Below are 20,527 nucleotides of genomic sequence, written 5' to 3'. Positions count from 1 at the left end.
GTACATACATGGATAGGACAGGTTCAGCAAACCATTCAACAAGTTTCTGCATGGTAGGTTACTCTGGAAGGTTAGATCGCATGCGATCCAAGGAGAAATCGATGAATGGATAGGAAATTGGCTTAATGGAAGGTTGCGGAGGGTGATGGTGGAAGGTTGCTAATCGGACTGGAAGCCTGTGACTAGTGTTGTGTCTCAGGGTTCTGTGCTGGGCCCATTACTGTTTGTCATCTACATTAATGATTAGGATGAGAACATACATGACATTAGCAAATTTGAAGATGATACAAAAGTTGGTGGTTTTGCAGATAGTGAAGATGGTTGTGAAAAATTTCACCAAAATCTTGATCGATTGGCCAGGTAGGCTGAGGAATGGTTGATTGGATTTAATACAGAGAAATATGAGGTGTTGCATTTTGGGAAGTCTAACATGGGCAGCACCAACACGGTGAATTATAGGGCTATGGGGAATGGTAGAGCAGAGGGATCTGGGAGTGCAGGTGCATGGTTCCTTGAAGGTGGAGTCGCAGGTAGATAGGGTGGGCAAAAAAGCTTTTGGCACATTGGCCTTCATCAGTCAGAGTATCGGGTATAGAAGTTGGTAGGGCATGTTGCAGTTGTATAAAACGTTGGTGAGGCTGCATTTAGATTATTGTGTTCTATTCTGGGCACCATGTTATAGGAATGATGTTGTCAAGCTGGAAAAGGGAAAGAGAAGATTTACGAGGATGTTGCCAGGACTAGAGGTCTGAAATATTGGTGGAAGTTGAGTAGGCTGGGACTCCTTGGAACGCAGGAGGATTAGGGGTGATCTTATTGAGGTGCACAAAATCATGAGAGGAATAGATCGGATGGAGGCACAGAGTTCCTTACTCAGAGTTGGTGATTCGAGGACCAGAGGACATAGGTTTAAGGTGAAGGGTAAAGATTTAATAGGAATATGAGAGGTAAAGTTTTCACACAAAAGTCGGTGGGTGTATGGAACAAGCTGCCAGAGGAGGTTGTTAAGAAACAAATAGGCAGGTACATGGATAGGACAGGTTTGGAGGGATATGGACCAAACACAGACAGGTGGGACTTGTTGGCTGGTGTGGGCAAGTTGGCCCAAAGGGCCTGTTTCCACACTGTATCACTCTAACTATGACTATGACATGGGCCAAACACTAGCAGGTGAATCTAGTGTAGATGGGACATGTTGATCAGTGTGGCTGAAGGACCCGTTTCCATGCTGTATGAACATCCTTGTAAATCTTCTATGCACTTTACAGCTTAGTGGCATTCCTACAGGAAGCAGGGTGACCAATACTGAACACAATATTCCAAGATAGACACAAAATGCTGGAATGACTCAGCGAGTCCCGGGCCTCCCCCACTGTCAGAGTGAGGCCACATGCAAATTGGAGGAACAGCACCTCATATTTTGCTTAGGTAGCTTACAACATAACGGTATCAATATTGATTACTCTCATTTCAAGTATCCCTTGAATTCCCTCTCTCTGTGCCCCTCCACAACCATAGTCCTCTTGCCAGTTCCACTGTTTGCATCCATATCGCCCTTCATTATTCCCTCATCCACAGCCAACAATGGACCATTGTGGGCTCCACCCTCTCTGGGTCATCAGTGCCAGCTCTGATGTGTTCTGTACCTTTTCATACCTCTAGTTTCCTTCTCCCCTGACTCTCAGTCCGAAGAAGGGTCTTGACTCGAAACTTCACCTATTCCTTTTCTCCAGAGATGCTGCCTGTCCCGCTGAGTTACTCCAGCTTTTTGTGTCTATCTTTGGTGTAAATCAGCATCTGCAGTTTCTTTTTTCACAATAGTCTCAATTCTTTAGACTTTAGAGAAACAGTGTGGAAATCGGCCGTACATCCCACAAAGTTAGCATCAACCAGCGACCACCTCGTACACTATAATTATCCAACCCATAAGGGACAATTTACAATCTTTACTGAAGCCAATTAACCTGCAAACCTGTACGTCCTTGGCATGTCAGAGGAAACTGGAGCGCCCAGAGATAACCCACGCAGTCATAGGGAGAACGTAAAAAGTCCTTACAGACAGCACCCGTAGTCAGGATCAAACCTAGGTCTCTAGCGCTGTGCCACAGTGCAATTCAATGTAGCTCTCTCTGTCTCTGTCTGTCTTTTGCTCTTACTCTCCCACTATGCTGGCAGTTAGAACTGGATTTTGTAACTGAATCCATGTTAAAACCGTCATCACCAGGAATGCCTCAGGATTTCTGTGTGGGATTAGTTGAGCAGAGATGTAACACAGCTTGTGATGGTGATTCACAATACCCTGCTGTCTACACTGCCCTGCAGCCTCTCCAATGTAATCCAAGCGAGTCAATGATTTGAGGAAAAGTTAAACTATTAACCAATTATTCATGTTGTAATACTCCCCATAAATCTTGTACTTAGATGCATTAGGTACAAATGAGTTTTTAATAGCAGTTTAAACCATTCTTATTGCATAGCAACCTCTCTGATTCTACACAAACTGCTCCTATAACTTATGAACTTAGTAAGGAGGTCAACAGTTATGAGGAGAAGGCAGGAGAATGGGGTTGAGAAGGAAAGGTAGATTAGCCATGATTAAATGGCGGAGTAGACTCGATAGACCGAATGGCTCAGTTCTGCTCCTATGACTTATGAAGTTATGAAAAACACATTATAGAACAATTGACTCGAGATGTGTGGCCACTACACTCAACAACAAGCGTGGCCAAGATATATTAAAAGGGACCATTTGTGTTCTGCGACATTTGTCGATTGGTTTTACTGAGTGGACGGAGAGTCAGGGACGTGATGCCTTGCCCAATGCATGGTTGATTGCTGGAACCAACCCGCACCATTCCCACACAAAACAATGTTCACAGTCTGTTCACCATGAGTGGTGTCCGGTCCCCTCCCTGAAACTACACTGGTTACATCACAGGTGCTGAATGCCAACTCACCAGATATCAACCCTTGTTTGTCATTCAACAGTTATGTTATAGATTTCCATTTCCTTATCTCAAAACTTTTATCTGTAAACACTGTACAAATAGTTACACACCCAATGTCCTGATGATTGTGCCATTACCCTACATTTACCAGATGGTGTTCCACCTTGTCTGTCCCTGGCTGCCGCAGTAGTCTTACATGTAGAGCTATGCCTGCCTCTTTGTAGGATATGTCGAACAATCCTTGTTTGAGGCGTACCGTGGCCCCATCCCCGAACTCTACCTCCGCTATATTGACGACTGCATTGGTGTTACCTCTCGCACCCATGCAGAACTCACTGACTTCATCTATTTCACCACTAACTTCCATCCGGCACTCAAATTCACCTGGACCAATTCCGACCGCCCTACAGTTTCTAGACCTCACCATTTCCAACGCAGGTAACAGACCACTGACCGACATCTACTACAAACCGTTTAAGAAGGAACTGCAGATGCTGGAAAATCGAAGGTAGACAAAAATGCTGGAGAAACTCAGCGGGTGAGGCAGCATCTATGCAGTGAAGGAAATAGGCAACGTACCAGGTCTGAAGAAGGGTTTCGACCCGAAACGTTGCCTATTTCCTTCGCTCCATGGATGCTGCCTCACCCGCTGAGTTTCTCCAGCATTTTTGTCTGCCATCTACTACAAACCAACTGACTCCCATGGCTATCTGGACCACACTTCTTCCCACCCTGCTTCCTGTAAGGACTCTAACCCCTACTCCCAATTCCTCCGGCTATGCCGCATCTGCACCCAGGATTAGGTGTTCCAGACCAGGGCATCGGAGATGTCCCCATTCTTGAAGGAACAGGTGTTCCCCTCTTCTATTATAGATGGGGCTCTCCTCTATATTCCGCAGTTCTGCTCTCACTCCCCATCCCCCTACTCGTAACGACAGAGTCCCCCTTGTCTTCACCTTCCACCCTATCAGCTGTTGCATATGCGGGATAGTTATCTAAATCAACATGTAGAGGAACCAACGAGAGAGCAGGCTATTTTAGACTGGGTATTGAGTAATGAGGAAGGGTTAGTTAGCAGTCTTGTTGTACGTGCCCCCTTGGGCAAGAGTGACCATAATATGGTTGAGTTCTTCATTAGGATGGAGAGTGACATTGTTAATTCAGAAACAATGGTTCTGAACTTAAAGAAAGGTAACTTTGAGGGTATGAGACGTGAATTGGCCAAGATTGACTGGCAATTAATTCTAAAAGGGTTGACGGTGGATATGCAATGGAAGACATTTAAAGACTGCATGGATGAACTACAAAAATTGTTCATCCCAGTTTGGCAAAAGAATAAATCAGGGAAGGTAGTGCATCTGTGGATAACAAGGGAAATCAGGGATAATATCAAAGCGAAGGATGATGCGTACAAATTAGCCAGAAAAAGCAGCATACCGGAGGACTGGGAGAAATTCAGAGACCAGCAGAGGAGGACAAAGGGCTTAATTAGGAAAGGAAAATTAGATTATGAAAGAAAACTGGCAGGGAACATAAAAACTGACTGCAAAAGTTTTTATAGATATGTGAAAAGAAAGAGATTAGTTAAAACAAATGTAGGTCCCTTGCAGTCAGAAACAGGTGAGTTGATCATGGGGAACAAGGATATGGCGGACCAATTGAATAACTACTTTGGTTCCGTCTTCACTAAGGAAGACATAAATAATCTGCCGGAAATAGCAGGGGACCGCGGGTCAAAGGAGTTGGAGGAATTGAGTGAAATCCAGGTTAGCCGGGAAGTGGTGTTGGGTAAATTAAATGGATTAAAGGCCGATAAATCCCCAGGGCCAGATAGGCTGCATCCCAGAGTACTTAAGGAAGTAGCTCCAGAAATAGTGGATGCATTAGTAATAATCTTTCAAAACTCTTTAGATTCTGGAGTAGTTCCTGAGGATTGGCAGGTAGCAAACGTAACCCCACTTTTTAAGAAGGGAGGGAGAGAGAAAACGGGGAATTACAGACCAGTTAGTCTAACATCGGTAGTGGGGAAACCGCTAGAGTCAGTTATTAAAGATGGGATAGCAGCACATTTGGAAAGTGGTGAAATCATTGGACAAAGTCAGCATGGATTTACAAAAGGTAAATCATGTCTGACGAATCTTATAGAATTTTTCGAGGATGTAACTAGTAGCGTGGATAGGGGAGAACCAGTGGATGTGGTGTATCTGGACTTCCAGAAGGCTTTCGACAAGGTCCCGCATAAGAGATTAGTATACAAACTTAAAGCACACGGCATTGGGGGTTCAATATTGATGTGGATAGAGAACTGGCTGGCAAACAGGAAGCAAAGGGTAGGAGTAAACGGGTCCTTTTCACAATGGCAGGCAGTGACTAGTGGGGTACCGCAAGGCTCAGTGCTGGGACCCCAGCTATTTACAATATATATTAATGATCTGGATGAGGGAATTTAAGGCAATATCTCCAAGTTTGCGGATGACACTAAGCTGGGGGGCAGTGTTAGCTGTGAGGAGGATGCTAGGAGACTGCAAGGTGACTTGGATAGGCTGGGTGAGTGGGCAAATGTTTGGCAGATGCAGTATAATGTGGATAAATGTGAGGTTATCCATTTTGGTGGCAAAAACAGGAAAGCAGACTATTATCTAAATGGTGGCCGACTAGGAAAAGGGGAGATGCAGCGAGACCTGGGTGTCATCGTACACCAGTCATTGAAAGTAGGCATGCAGGTGCAGCAGGCAGTGAAGAAAGCGAATGGTATGTTAGCTTTCATAGCAAAAGGATTTGAGTATAGGAGCAGGGAGGTTCTACTGCAGTTGTACAGGTCTTGGTGAGACCACACCTGGAGTATTGCGTACAGTTTTGGTCTCCAAATCTGAGGAAGGACATTATTGCCATAGAGGGAGTGCAGAGAAGGTTCACCAGACTGATTCCTGGGATGTCAGGACTGTTTTATGAAGAAAGATTGGATAGACTTGGTTTATACTCTCTAGAATTTAGGAGATTGAGAGGGGATCTTATAGAAACTTACAAAATTCTTAAGGTGTTGGACAGGCTAGATGCAGGAAGATTGCTCCCGATGTTGGGGAAGTCCAGGACAAGGGGTCACAGCTTAAGGATAAGGGGGAAATCCTTTAAAACCGAGATGAGAACTTTTTTCACACAGAGAGTGGTGAATCTCTGGAACTCTCTGCCACAGAGGGTAATCGAGGCCAGTTCATTGGCTATATTTAAGAGGGAGTTAGATGTGGCCCTTGTGGCTAAGGGGATCAGAGGGTATGGAGAGAAGGCAGGTACGGGATACTGAGTTGGATGATCAGCCATGATCATATTGAATGGCGGTGCAGGCTCGAAGGGCCGAATGACCTACTCCTGCACCTAATTTCTATGTTTCTATGTTTCTATGACATAATTTCCACCATCTCTCAGTTCCTGCCACGTCTCCATTTGACATTTGCACTCACAAACCTCAACCCACTAAAGGCATTCTTGGCAGCTAATGAATTTGAATTCATTATTGTGGCACAGTGGTAGAGTTGCTGCCTGGCAGCGCCAGAGACCTGTACGGCGTTTTGCATTCTCTCTGTGACCGCGTTGGTGCTCCAGTTTCCCATAACGTTCCAAAGACGTGCATTTCTGTAGGTTAATTGACTTTGGTAAATTGTTCCTAGTGTGTAGGATAGTGCTAGTGTATGGGTGATCTCTGATTGGCATGGACTCAGTGAGCAGAGGAGCCTATTTCCACGCAGTATCTTTAAACTAAATTACATGAACTAAAGATGTTTTCAGTAAGGGCGGTTGCAAATTTATGACAATGCTCAGTGATGTTTGGGGAAGGAGTGGACATCGTCACTCAGTAGGCCCATATGTTCCAGACCCTCTAATATGTGTAACTGCAGCTGGCCAAGGCTTTGATGAGAGTGGTGAATCTCTGGAACTCTCTGCCACAGAGGTTAGTCGAGGCCAGTTCATTGGCTATATTTAAGAGGGAGTTAGATGTGGCCCTTGTGGCTAAGGGGATCAGAGGGTATGGAGAGAAGGCAGGTACGGGATACTGAGTTGGATGATCAGCCATGATCATATTGAATGGCGGTGCAGGCTCGATGGGCCGAATGGCCTACTCCTGCACCTAATTTCTATGTTTCTATGTTAACATATAATCCTCCGACATTTTCGCCACCTCCAATGGGATCCCACCACTGGCAACATCTTCCCATCTCCTCCCCTTTCTGCTTTCCCCAGAGACCGTTCCCTCGGTAACTCCAGGGTCAATTCCTTCCTTCCCACCCAAACCACCACCTCTCCGGGTACTTTTCCTTGCAACCGCAGGAATTCCATACTCTTGTCGCTTTACCTCTCCCCTCAACTCCATCCAAGGACCCTAACAATCTTTCCAGGTGAGGCAGAGGTTCACCTGCACCTCCTCCAACCTCATCTACTGCATGCCCCGTTCCAGGTGTCAACTTCTCGACATCAGTGAGACCAAGCGCAGGCTTGGCGATCGCTTCGCCCAACACCTCTGCTCAGTTCGCAATAACCAACCTGATCTCCCAGTGGCTCAGCACTTCAACTCCCTCCTCCATTGCCAGAGTGAAGCCCAGTGCAAATTGGAGGAGCAACACCTCATATTTCGCTTGGGTGATTTACACCCCAGCGGTATGAACATTGACTTCTCCAATTTCAGGTAGTCCTTGCTTTTTCCCCTCCATCCCCTCCCCTTCCCAGCTCTCCCACAGCCTATTGTTTCCACCTCTTCCTTTCTTCCCCCCCCCCCCCCCCCCCCCCCCGACATCAGTCTGAAGAAGGGTCACATCCCGAAACGTCGCCTATTCCTTCTCTCCATAGATGCTGCCTCACCCGCTGAGTTTCTCCGGCATCTTTGTCTACCTGTAGAGGTTATGGTGTTTTTTTCCTCTGTGACCTACTTGGTCACTGGACTATCCCAGCTTTTCTCCAACCAAGAGGATCTCAACAACAACCATTGAGGAGTTTAACAAACTTCAGAGGCAACCCATCGCAAGGTGGACGAGGAACAGGGAATTGTCCCCTTTCTCCTCGCTCAGTAGCTGGGGATCTTGAATAAACACCACATCGTGGGAGCAACCAGAACATCTGGGCAGTATCACACAAAGCTTTACCGCACTTCAGAAGATTAGTTGGAGTCATGCAGCACAGAAACAGGCCCCCCAGCCCAACCTGTCCATGCTGACCAAGATGCCCCATCTGAGTTAGTAATATTTGTCTGTAAACAAAAAGGAACAAAGTACTGGAGTAACCTAGCAGGTCAGGCAGCATCTCTGAAAAACACACACAAAGGAGAGAAAGAGTCTGAAGAAGGGTCCAGGCCAGAAATCTCGCCAATCCACGTTATCCAGTGATGCTGCCTGACCTACTGTTAGTCCAGCAGTTTGTGTCTTTTTTTGCAAACCAGCATCTACAGTTCCTGATTTCTACAAATCTGCCTGCATTTGGCCCATATCCCTCTAAACCGTTCCTATCCATGTACTGTATCTGTCCAAATGTCTTTTTAATGGTCTTATTGTACCTGCTTCGACTACCTCCTCTGGCTGCTTGTTCCATATATACACCACCCTCTGTGTGAAAAAGTTGCCTCTCAGGTTCCTATTAAATCTTTCTCCACTCACCTTGAATCTATACCCTCTCATTTTTGATTCCATACTCTGGGTAAAAGATTTGGTGCATTCACCTTATTTATTCCCCTCATGGTTTTATACACCTCTATAAGATCACCCATTATCGTTCTATGCTCCAAGTAATAAAGTCTTAACCTGCCCAACCTCTCCCCATAACTCAGGCACTTGAATACTGGCAACATCCTCGTAAACCTTCTCTGCTCTCTTTAAAACTATAACGTTGTAAAGTGTTTTGGAGCATTTCCAGGTGTGTAACATTATGGACATTAAATATGTGCATAGGAACTTGGAAGTGATGATGCAGGCTTCCAAAAAAAGTTAACTTGCAAGTCGAATTGGTAGTAAGACAAATGCACTGCTATTGTTTATTTCGAGAGGACTAGAATATAAAAGCAGGGATGTAATGCTGAGGCTTTATCAAACAGTTTTGGACCCCATATCTGAGGAAGGATGTACTGGCGTTGGAGAGGGTCCAGAGGTGGTTTATGAGAATGATTTCTGGAATAATTGGGTTAACGTGGTTGAGTGTTTGACGGTACTGGGCCTGTACTCGCTGGAGTTTAGAAGGATGAGGGGAGACCTCATTGAAAATAGTGAAAGGCCTGAATAGAGTGGATGTGGAGAGGATGTTTCCACCAGTGGGAGAATCTAGGACCAGAGGCCATAGCCTCAGAATAAAGGATGTACCTTTAGAAAGGAGATGAGGAGGAATTTATTTAGTCAAAGGTGGTGAATCTGTGGAATATATTGCCACAGACGGCTGTGGAAGCCAAGTCAATGGATATTTTTAAGGTGCAGATTGACAGCTTCTTGATTAGTAAGGGTGTCAGGAGTTTTGGGAGGAGATAGGAGAATGGAGTTGAGAAGGAAAGATAGCCATGATTAAATGGTGGAGTAGACTTGATGGGCTGATTAGCCCCATTCTGAGCCTAAAACCTATGGACATGAAACATGGGGATGTAAATCTGTATAATTCCTTCCAGTGTTTGAGATACAGGAACTGCTAATGCTGGTTTACGTCTTTCTTTACAATGTTTGTCAGGCTGCGTGATCAAGCAATATTTCACACTGTAGAAGCAAATGCCAGGGGTATTGGTTTGGGGTTATTATTGTCATATGTATCGAGTTACAGTGAAAAGCTATGTTTGCTTGCTACCCAGTCAACTCATACTATACACGAGTACAATCAGGCCTACATAAATAGAACAGGGAGTGCAAAGGTAAAAATGCCAGAGTGCAGAATATAGTGTTGCAGCATTGCAGTGTTATGGTTCCAGAGGAAAAAGTCCAATATCTGCAGTGAGATAGGTTGGAAGATCGGGACTGTACCCGAGCTTATAGGAGGACTGGGAGTAACTCAGCGGGACAGGCAGCATCTCTGGAGAGAAGGAATGGGTGGCGTTTCGGGTCGAGACCCTTCTCCAGACAGAGAGTCAGGGGAGAGGAAGATACAAAGATATGGAAGGGTCAGGTGTGAAAAGGAGAGATCAAAGAAGATGCAGATCAATGTAGAATAGATCATTGTTAGTTAGGAGAATCTGGCAACGAAGCATGCAAAGATAACATTTAATCAGGAGGACAGTCAAACTAAAAGTAAAGTGTAGAGTTTAACAATAAGGGGTAAGCCATTTAGAACGGAGACGAGGAAACATTTTTTCTCACAGAGGGTTGTGAGTCTGTGGAATTCTCTGCCAGAGGGCGGTGGAGGCAGGTTCTCTGGATGCTTTCAAGGGAGAGCTAGATAGGGCTCTTAAAAATAGCGGAGTCAGGGGATATGGGGAGAAGGCAGGAACGGGGTACTGATTGGGGATGATCAGCCATGATCACATTGAATGGCGGTGCTGGCTCGAAGGGCCGAAGGGCCTACTCCTGCACCTATTGTCTATTGACTGTTCAGTAGTCTGATATGAGATGGGAAGAAACTTCTTACTAAAAGAAAATTTCACATGCAAGATTAATTCTGTAAATACCCATAGTTAATGCCCCTACTCATGACCCTGGATAAAAAAGCCAATTCCCATGCCAGAACAAGCTAGCTTAGTTCATTTTAGTGAAAATGTTTTTTGTTGCTTGCTACCCAGTTAGCAAAAAGATTATACATGACTACAATCAAGCCGTCCAGTGTACAGATACACGATAAAAGGGAATAATGTTTAGTGCAATATAAAGTCCAGTAAAGTCCGATTAAAGATAGTCCAAGGATCTTCAATGAGGTAGATGGGTGGGGGTGGGGGGTCAGTGCCGCTCTCTACTTGTTGATAGGATAGTTCAGTTGCCTGATAACAACTGGGAATAACTGTACCTGATGTGAGAGGGGAGAAGAGGGAGTGATACTAGTCCTTGATTATACGGGTGGCCTTGGCGTAGCAGCGTGAAGTGCAGATAGAGACAATGGAAGGGAGTTTGTTTTGCGTGATGGTCAGGGTTGCATCTATAATTCTTTGCAATTTTAATGACATTGTATTGAAATGGGCATGGTGGTGAGGATAGGAGCTAGCTGTGAGAGAGCCAGCAGTGATGAATAGTTGCCTTTCTGACTGGAGAGGTTTAGAAATTAATGCCCCTCCATCGGTCATCTTCAGAATTGTTGCACCTTAATAGTATAATACAGGACAAGATTTCAAAGCTAGCAGATGATGCAGAACTCTGAAATGTTGTGAAGAACACTACACCAGCCCTAGGAGTGCCAAGGCAAGGAGTGGCAAAACACACATAATTCAGCGCTAAAGTGTGAAGCAATGGCAGATGGAATAAGCCTGTGTAAATAAATGATACAATTTTACAAGAGATGCAGGAATTGATAAAGAGCACACAATTCTTGAAGGTGTCAGGGCAGGTTGGGAATCGCATAAAGATAACTGATGTGGAATCCTAAACTCACAGTGAGGGAATGTTGGAGTCACATGACATGGAAACAGGTCCATTGATCACCCATTTACACTAACTCTATCTTAATCCAGAACATAGAAACAAGGAGGTGCAGATGCTGGATTTTTTTTTCAAAAGGACACAATGTGCTGGAGTAACTCAGTGGTCCAGGCAGTATCCCTATAGAACATGGTTAGATGACTTTTTGGGTCAGGATCCTTCTTCTGACAATCAGAAGGTCCTAGCCATGTTCTCCAGTGATGTTGCCTGACCCGCTGAATTACTCCAGCACTTTGTGCCTATCTTAATCTATTCTCCCCACATTGCCATCAACTCCCCCCAGATTCTAACGCTCACCTACACAACAAGTATAGAGGCCAATAATCCACCCCTGTGTCTTTGGGATGCAGGAGGAAACCGAAGTACCCGGCGGGAATCACGCTCACAGGGAAGATCATGCAAACTCCACACAGATAGCACTGACATCAGGTATGAACCTGAATCTTTCGGGCTGTGAAGCAGCAGCTCCGCTCCCCTTTTCTACACTCTCTTCCCTATGCTCCACCTAAAATTTGTGGCCCTTGTCCAACCGTCTGTCTGAAGTAGGGTCCCAACCGGAAGTGTCACCTATACATGTTCTCTAGCAAAGCTACCTGACCAATTGGGTTACACCATCACTGTGTCTTTTTTTTTTGCAAATCAGCATCTGCAATTCCTTGCTTTTCCAGTTTGAGTTACTCCAGCACTTTGTATCTATTGTATGCATTTGCAGTTCTTTTCTACACATTCAGCCTATCTCTAGTTTTGCTAACACTGGTTGAAGCTCAGCTGAAATAGTAATTGATTCTGGACCCTACAACTTTGAAAGGATGACCTGGCTTAAGTGAGGCTGAAGAGGAGATTGATACTGATATTGAGCTGGCTGTGTGGAGCAACCAGTGAGGTAGGATTTTAGAAGAGGAACATTTAAAAAAGGCCCACTAGAATCTGCAAATGTGAGGACAGTTTGCTGATAGGTGTCATAATACTTAGAACAGTACAGTGGAGGAACGGGCACTTTGGCCCACAATGTCTGTTTTGCACATGATGCCAAGATAAACTAATCTCCTCTGCCTGCACACGATCCATATCTGTCCATTCCCTGCATATCCATGTGCCTATTTAAAAACCTCTTAAATAGATAGATAGATAGATATAATTTATTGCCACACAACCAGGGTTGGTGGAAATTTGGGTTGTCAGCAGCAGTACAATAATAAAGAACACACAATAAAACTGTAACACAAACATCCACCACGCCGCTGAAGCCCCGGGCGTGTCTCCGGGAAAGGCCGCGTCGATCCTTGATGTTAGGCCACGGGGGAGGCGACCTGGAAAAAGTCGCCTCTCCATGGAGGAGGCGACCGAAGCGGTTTCCCCCTCACCCCCCCACACCACACCCCCACACAAAACACACCGAGAAACACAAAATACATACTTTAAAACATACAAAATTTTTTTTTAAAAGCTGGAAAAGCTGACGCGCTGCTGACATGGCTGCACACAGAGGAGTGCCCCCTACAAATGTCACTGTTGTATCAGCCTCCGCCACATACCTGGCAGCACATTCCAGGCACCCACCACTAACCATGTAAAAAACCTTGCCTTAAAGGTCTGCCCTCTAATCTTTTTTACATTTCCTTCCTGGGAAAAAGATCCTGACTGTCTACCTTATCGATACCTCTTATAATAACTTTATAAACTTCTATCAGGTCTGCCCTCATCCTGAGGCATTTGAGAGAAAGCAATTTGAGTTGGTCCAGCCTTTGCTTTTAGCTAATACTCTCTGAATAAGGCAGCATTCTGGCAAACCTCCTCTGCACCTTCCCCAAAGCCCCCACATCCGTCCTGTAATGGGGGCAACGAGATGCGCGCAATACTTCAAATACGTTGACTCACTTAAGACTAGCAAGTGAGTAGGAGAAGACACATGGAGTAGAATGGGTGAGACAACACAGTCATTTACTAAGAATAGAATAACAGTGGAAAGTTGGTAAACGCTAGTAAACAGAATAAATAGAAGGGAAAGTTTCAAGTCAACCATACAAACAAAAAGTTTTACGATAGTTGTGCAGAACTTGTAGGATAGAACTATTGTACGGGTGTTCACTGGTCAGCGTGGACTTGGTGGGCCGAAGGGCCTGTTTCCACGCTATATGGAATGACATTGAGAACTCCGAATGTGTGCATCAGAAACACACAAAGGGCCCAGACAACACCTGACACTCTACCTCCTCTTGCCCTATCTCAATGGTTTAATGGTGCTTTATTGGGCTATTGAGCTGCAGCAGTAGAGTTGCTGCCTTACAGTGCCAGAGACACAGTTTCCATCCTGATTACAGGTGCTGTTTGTACAGAATTTGCCCGTTCTCCCCGTGACCACTTGGGTTTTCTCTGGAAGCTCCGTTTCCCCCCCACACTCCAAAGATGCACAGGTTTGTAGGCTAATTGGCTTGGTAAAATTGTAAATAGTCCCTAGTGTTCGAACTCGGTGGTCCCAAGTGCCTGTTTCCACGCTGTATCTCTAAACTAAACCTTGGCGAGATCAAGGTTGGACAAGGTTTTATTTCTGTACTCAAGGGGTTGCCTTGCTTGGAGTCAGTCCAGTAGGACAGTTTCACTGGGATCTTGGCACAAGAGGACTGCCCTGTGCTGAGAGGATGATTAAAACTGGCCTGAGCACCCCAGGGTATAAAAGAATGAGATGTGATCTCCCCAACAGGTAAAACGATGCTTCCTCAGGTTGGTCAGCATGGAATCAGCATAAGGGATCAGGCATCCAAATATGAAATGGAAGGATAGGGGTTTAGTGCAATTAGATAAGGGTTAGTCATCATGATCGGTAGAGACATTGTGGGCAGAAGGGCCTGGTCATTGTTCCACAAAATCAGGATTTTTTTTCCTGCAGAGAATGCAAATCTTTGGGATTCTCTAACCATGAGATTCTCAGTCAGAGTGTATTCATGGCTAGTTGGTCCTTTGTGGGATCAAGGAAGAAGGGTTCAGAGCCGGAGTGTCACTCATACTTTTTCTGCAGAGATGCTGCCTGAACCACTGAGTTACTCCAGCACTTTGTGCCTATCTTTTTGATCAAGGGATATAGGTATTGGGACACTTTGGTGCACATGACAATAACAACCCTCAACCTAAAACGATGACCGGGTTCTGGTTGAAATATTGGGCAGGGCGGGCGAGAAACGTTGCAGATCCATACACGTCATCCTGAGACTGATTATTTTTATGGCTGATCTGACAACTGTATATCACTTCCTCCACTCTGGTGCCAGGAATGCTCAAGTGACATTTAATGAGTTGGCAGTGCATTGTGCGACGTTGAGAAATGAAGGGCAGTCATCCATTTCGCTACCTGTTCGTCAACATTTTCACTCTCACATCGGCAAGTCCTTAGTAGAATTTTGCTTACTTATTATAGCACAAAGAGGCCATTCAGCCCATCAGGTTTGTGCCTGCCCTCAGCAGAGCCATTCTGTCAGTCCCATCCCCTCATCTCCCTCCAGCTAATTCTCTCAACCACAGGTACAGTTGCAGTCTCAGCGACAGATACCCAGGCTCGATCCTGACTCCATGCTGCCTGTGTGCACTTTGCATGTTCTCCATTGGTTTCTTCTGGGTGCTCCAGTTTCCTCCCTCATCCCAAAGGCATGCAGGTTTGTATGTTAATTGGCCTTTGTAAATTCTCCCTAGTGTGTAGGGAGTGGATGATAAAATGAGAATACACAGAACTAGTGTCAACAGGTGATCGATAGTCAGCATGGACACAGTGGACCGAAGGGCCTGTTACAATGCTGTATCTCTAAAACAAACTAAACTATGTCCCATTCACTCTTTTATCACCTGTTTTTACTGAGGGGTGATTTATAGCAGCCATTTATCCACCAGCACATCTTAAGGAAACCAGAGTAGCCGAGGGAAATCCAAGGACACTTGCAATGAGAACTTGCAAACTCCACACAGATAGCGCTGGAGGTCAGGATGGACCTTGGGTTGCTAGACCTATGTAGAAGCAGACCTAACCAAATGTGAAACTGCTGTATTAACACCAGCACAAACCAGCTGGCTCTTTCTATGTTTAACGTTCTATCACAATAAAATAAATGTTAGCCGGAGTGGGCCACTTAGCATCTCAGCCAACATCCTGATCAAAGTTTATAAAATGATGAGTGGCATAGATAGGGTAGACAGTCCAAACCTTTTTTCTAGGGTAGAAATGTTAACTACTAGAGGGCATAACGTTAAGGTGATAGGGGCAAAGTTTAAAGGAGATGTGCGGGCAAGTTATTTTTTTACACCGTTAGTGGAGGGTGTCAGGGGTGGCAATAGAGCCAGATAGGATAGTGGCGTTTAAGAGACTTAGATAGGCACATGGATATGCAAGGAATGGGGGGGGGGGGGGGGTGTCACATTAAGGCAGAGGAGATTAGTTTAACTTGCATCATGTTCAACACAGACATTGTGGGCCGAATGGCCTGTTCCTGTGCTGTACTGTTCTATGTTCAATCAGCACTCAACCAGATCATGACTGATCCTGTGCATTGCTATCTAGTCAGATCAGATGTTAATATGCTTAGATACAATCAAGTCAAAGTTAAGTACAATAGGTAGAGCTGAGTGGGAAGGTATAGAATGCAGAATATAATTCTCAGCATTGTAAAGATGTTACTCATCGGAAGTCAATATTTTGTCAGACTTAGCTTTCCTGGCGTGACAACAACTGTGTAGAATGTCAGTGATATGTTTCTGTGAATGAATTTACAACAGACCCAGATAGGAGGTGAGGAAATCCCCTTTGTTAAGAGTTTTGGCCAAACCAACCTGTTGTTTCTGAACTTACTGTAACTGGTTTCGTCACAAACTACTCTGATTTTTAAAATGTTATTTTTCTGAATGCAATCGACCCTACAGGCACTCCCCGGCTTATGTAAGGGTTACTTTCTGTGCAGCCTTAGGTAAGTCAGTCCAATGTCCACAATAGGGTGTAGGTGAATCGGACAGTACCCTAGCTTATGAACTTCCTTGGTGGGAGCTTGCTGTGTAGACATTAGTGGATGCATTTTCTGCAGGGCACCCGCTCCTGGAGATCAAACATGCTTTGAGCCATACTGGGGTAGTGATCGGCGCTATGCAAATCCAACTAACACATCTTGAGCTCGAAAAAAATCTTAAGGGGCTGCGCCACTTGGGCGACCTAATTGGCGAGTTTAGAAAAGTTTGCAAAAATTACATGCTGAAGACCAGCTTTGACTAGCTACGACTAACTTCGGGAAAATTGGGCACTGAATAGTGGAGAGTGAAGACGACCTCCTTCGATCACCTTCGACCTCCCTTCGACTATGATGAAGACTATTTATGACTACCTTCGCCTACCCTTGATTACCTACTACTAACATGACGACCTACTACGACCAAACCTACGAGTAAAAAAAATATCGATTTTTCTCATGGCGACCTTTTTTACTCACGGGCATTTTTTAACATATTAAAAAATCGCCGCGACCAAGCTGAGGCCTCGAGTACGCGGAGACCACTCTAGAACATGAAGGAGAGTTACGAAGACCTCCCACAACCTCGTGTCGACCATGCTGCGAGTATGAGTCGAGGGCAAACTCGCCAGAACTCGTGGATAAGGTTGCCCAAGTGGGACAGGCCATTTAGCTGGCACAGTGTGAACTGGGGTGCAGAGCCCTGGATAAGCCAGCACAGAGGTGCAGCTGGTAGAGGTGCTGCCGCACAGTATAAGAGGTCGGGTTAAATCCTGACCTTGGGTACTATCTGATGGTCGATGGTTGAAAGGGTCAAGAACTTCAAATTCCTGGGGGTGCACATCTCTGAAGATCTTTCCTGGTCCGAGAACACTAACGCAATTATCAAAAAAGCTCATCAGCGCCTCTACTTCCTGAGAAGATTACGGAGAGTCGGATTGTCAAGGAAGACTCTCTCTAACTTCTACAGGTGCACAGTCGAGAGCATGCTGACCGGTTGCATCGTGGCTTGGTTCGGAAATTTGAGCGCCCTGGAGAGGAAAAGACTACAAAAAGTAGTAAACACTGCCCAGTCCATCATCGGCTCTGACCTTCCTTCCATCGAGGGGATTTATCGCAGTCGCTGCCTCAAAAAGGCTGGCAGTATCATCAAAGACCCACACCATCCTGGCCACACACTCATCTCCCTGCTACCTTCAGGTAGAAGGTACAGGAGCCTGAAGACTGCAACAACCAGGTTCAGGAATAGCTACTTCCCCTCAGCCATCAGGCTATTAAACCTGGCTCGGACAAAACTCTGATTATTAGCAACCACTTTCTGTTATTTGCACTACCAGTTTATTTATTCATGTGTGTATATATTTATATCATGGTATATGGACACATTTATCTGTTTTGTAGTAAATGCTTACTATTTTCTGTGTGCTTAAGCAAAGCAAGAATTTCATTGTCCTATACAGGGACACATGACAATAAACTCACTTGAACTTGAACTTGAACTATCTGTGTGGAATTTGCACATTCTCTGAAACCATGTGGGTTTCCTCTGGGTTCTCCGGTTCCCTCCCATGTCCCAAAGACGTGTAGGTTTGTCGGTTAATTGGCCCCTGGTGTTCCGGAAGTAGACGAGATAGTGGGATAACATAGGACTAGTGTGTGAACGGGTGATAGATGGGCCGTTGGTTCAGTATTGAGCTACAGTGAAAAACTTTATTTTGCGCGCTAGAGAGACAGATCAGATAATACTATTAATAAATGTAGTCATGTCAAACTCAAGTTCAGTAGGTCGAGCAGAGGAGTAGATACAGAGTGCAGAATATAGTTCTCAGCATTGTAGCGCAACAGTTCCAGAGACAAGTTAACGACTCAGTGGGTCTGTTGCCACACTATACAAAACCATACATATAGTCAACAGGGAGTCTGCACTCCTCTCCCTTGTGATCCTGGTTCCAGATTCAGGCCTCAACACTCACGGTGAAGCAGTACTAGTCTCCCAACTCTAGTCACTAGAGGCAGCTCCTTCCACTTGCTAAGTTCGGTCCTGTATTAATGCCACCATTGCTGATTCATTGAGGTGAGGACACAACTGAACAACACTCGACCTGGGCAATGACCGCCTGGCTCTTGATATTTGCACCGTCTTTATTAGCAACATGTAGAATCCAGAATAGAACAGCACAGGAACAGGATCTTTCGCCCACATCTGTACATTGTAAGCTGCTTGATTGTACTCGTGTAGTCTTTACCCTGACTGGATGGCACACAAGAACTTTTCACTGTACCTTGGTACACGTGACAATAATAAACTAACCAATGTCTATGCCAAAGATAGGCACAAAATGCTGGAGTATCTCAGCGGGTCAGACAGCATGACTGGATAAAAATCCCTCTGCCAAACATGATGCCAAGACCATCTCTCATCTGTCTGCATGTAATCTATATCCTTCCATTCCATGTCCATGGGCCCATCCAAAAGTCTCTTAAAAAGCAATATCCTATCTAAACTCTCAACTCGTTTTCTGAGCACAACTGCTGAATATTGTACGAAACATTACGTTGACATTAAAGGCTACCATGAAATAAATTATTGCTCCCAATTCCCGAAATATAATTAATTTTTTTCATTTATCCACCCTATCTTAGCGGATCGTTGCAGTTTTCCTTCTGAATGAAATCATAACTTGCAATCTCATACATTATTCAGCGCAATCCACATCCATATTCATAAACGGTTGCTACATCTCAACATCAAACAAGTTATTTTTAAACACTTTCTGGATGCCACGATGATCTCGCATTAAAGCGACGCGATTTAATATTTAAAAGTAAAACATGAAATGCCACTTATTTTAATCGAATCTGGACTTGACAAGAGAGGGGAAACTTCCGACACCTACTTTTGAGCGTGGATTCCAACAGTGAACAAGCTTCGAGGAGGAAATAGTAGCTTTTCATCTCGACCTCGGATATCTTCAGCGCTGTCATATCTCGGATATCTCGTCAACACAACTCTCGCCACTGGACCTGCAGACGATTCTCAGCGAAGTGGCTCTTTCATTCCCGAGAAAGGGGAACTCGGCTGGGACTGGCTCCGGCAACCTTGCCTTCACCTTGAGGCAGATCAGTGAGTACTCGGCCGCCACAGTGGCGTCCTCGCCCATCCCATGTCAGTGGGGCCGAGCGGTCTGCGGGAGTCCAGCAAGATCAGAGGGCTGCCCTCACTGCGCACTCCGCTACAGCAAGGCAGCGCATAACTGCGTCTGCTCCAGCCCGCTCCCTGCCCTCGCTCTAACATTGCCGTGGATGCGACCGAGCGCAATGGCTTCCAGCTTCGCTGCTCCTCCTCTTTCTATTTATTATCCGCGCTGATCACACTACACACACCTTCCACCGAAACTGGCGAAAACACAACAACTTGTAGGGCAATCAAGAACCAGAGGACAGAGGTTTAAAGAATTTAATAGGAACCCGAGGGGCAACTTTTTCCAAGAGGGTGGAGGGTATAAGGAATGAGTTGCCTGAGGACATAGTTGAGGCAGGTACTATCACAACATTTAAAAGGCACTTGGACAGGTACATGGATAGGAAGGGTTTCGAGGAATATGGGCCAAAGGCGGGCAGGTGGGGCTAGTGTAGATGGGGTACCTTGGTTAGTATGGGCAAGTTGAGCCGAAGGACCTGTTTCCAATAGACAATAGGTGCAAGAGTAGGCCATTCCACCCTTTGAGCCAGTACCGCCATTCAATGTGATCATGGTTGATCATCCACAATCAGTACCCCGTTCCTGCCGCCTCCCCATATCCCATGACTCCACTATCTAACTCTCTCTTGAAAGCATCCAGAGTACCAGCCTCCACCGCCCTCTGAAACATAGAATTCCACAGACTCACAACTCTCTGTGTGAAAAGTTTTTCCTCATCTCTGTTCTAAATGGCTTACCCCTTATTCTTAAATTGTGGCCCCTGGTTGATCCATGCTGTATGACGTAATATGTTGGAAATCAAGTCTCAAACACTGACTGGGT

The 20,527-nt window shown here is 45.3% G+C and overlaps 1 protein-coding gene across 3 annotated transcripts in view; it reads right to left on the bottom strand.

Annotated features, from left to right (window-relative positions):
• Window positions 1-20,091, bottom strand: part of mcf2 (MCF.2 cell line derived transforming sequence) — a 93,624-nt gene extending 73,533 nt beyond the window's left edge. For all 3 annotated transcript variants that reach the window (XM_033030302.1, XM_033030303.1, XM_033030305.1), the window contains exon 1: window positions 19,401-20,091. In XM_033030302.1, coding sequence (XP_032886193.1) covers window positions 19,401-19,488 — 88 coding nt within the window. In that variant the 5' untranslated portion in view covers window positions 19,489-20,091. The remainder of the gene's footprint in view (window positions 1-19,400) is intronic.
• Window positions 20,092-20,527: the final 436 nt, after the last annotated feature.

The sequence above is a fragment of the Amblyraja radiata genome, chromosome 12 (genome assembly GCF_010909765.2).
Source record: "Amblyraja radiata isolate CabotCenter1 chromosome 12, sAmbRad1.1.pri, whole genome shotgun sequence".
Lineage (NCBI taxonomy): Eukaryota > Metazoa > Chordata > Chondrichthyes > Rajiformes > Rajidae > Amblyraja > Amblyraja radiata.
Note: the sequence above shows the minus strand (reverse complement) of the source record. Positions and strands in the feature narration are given on the sequence as shown.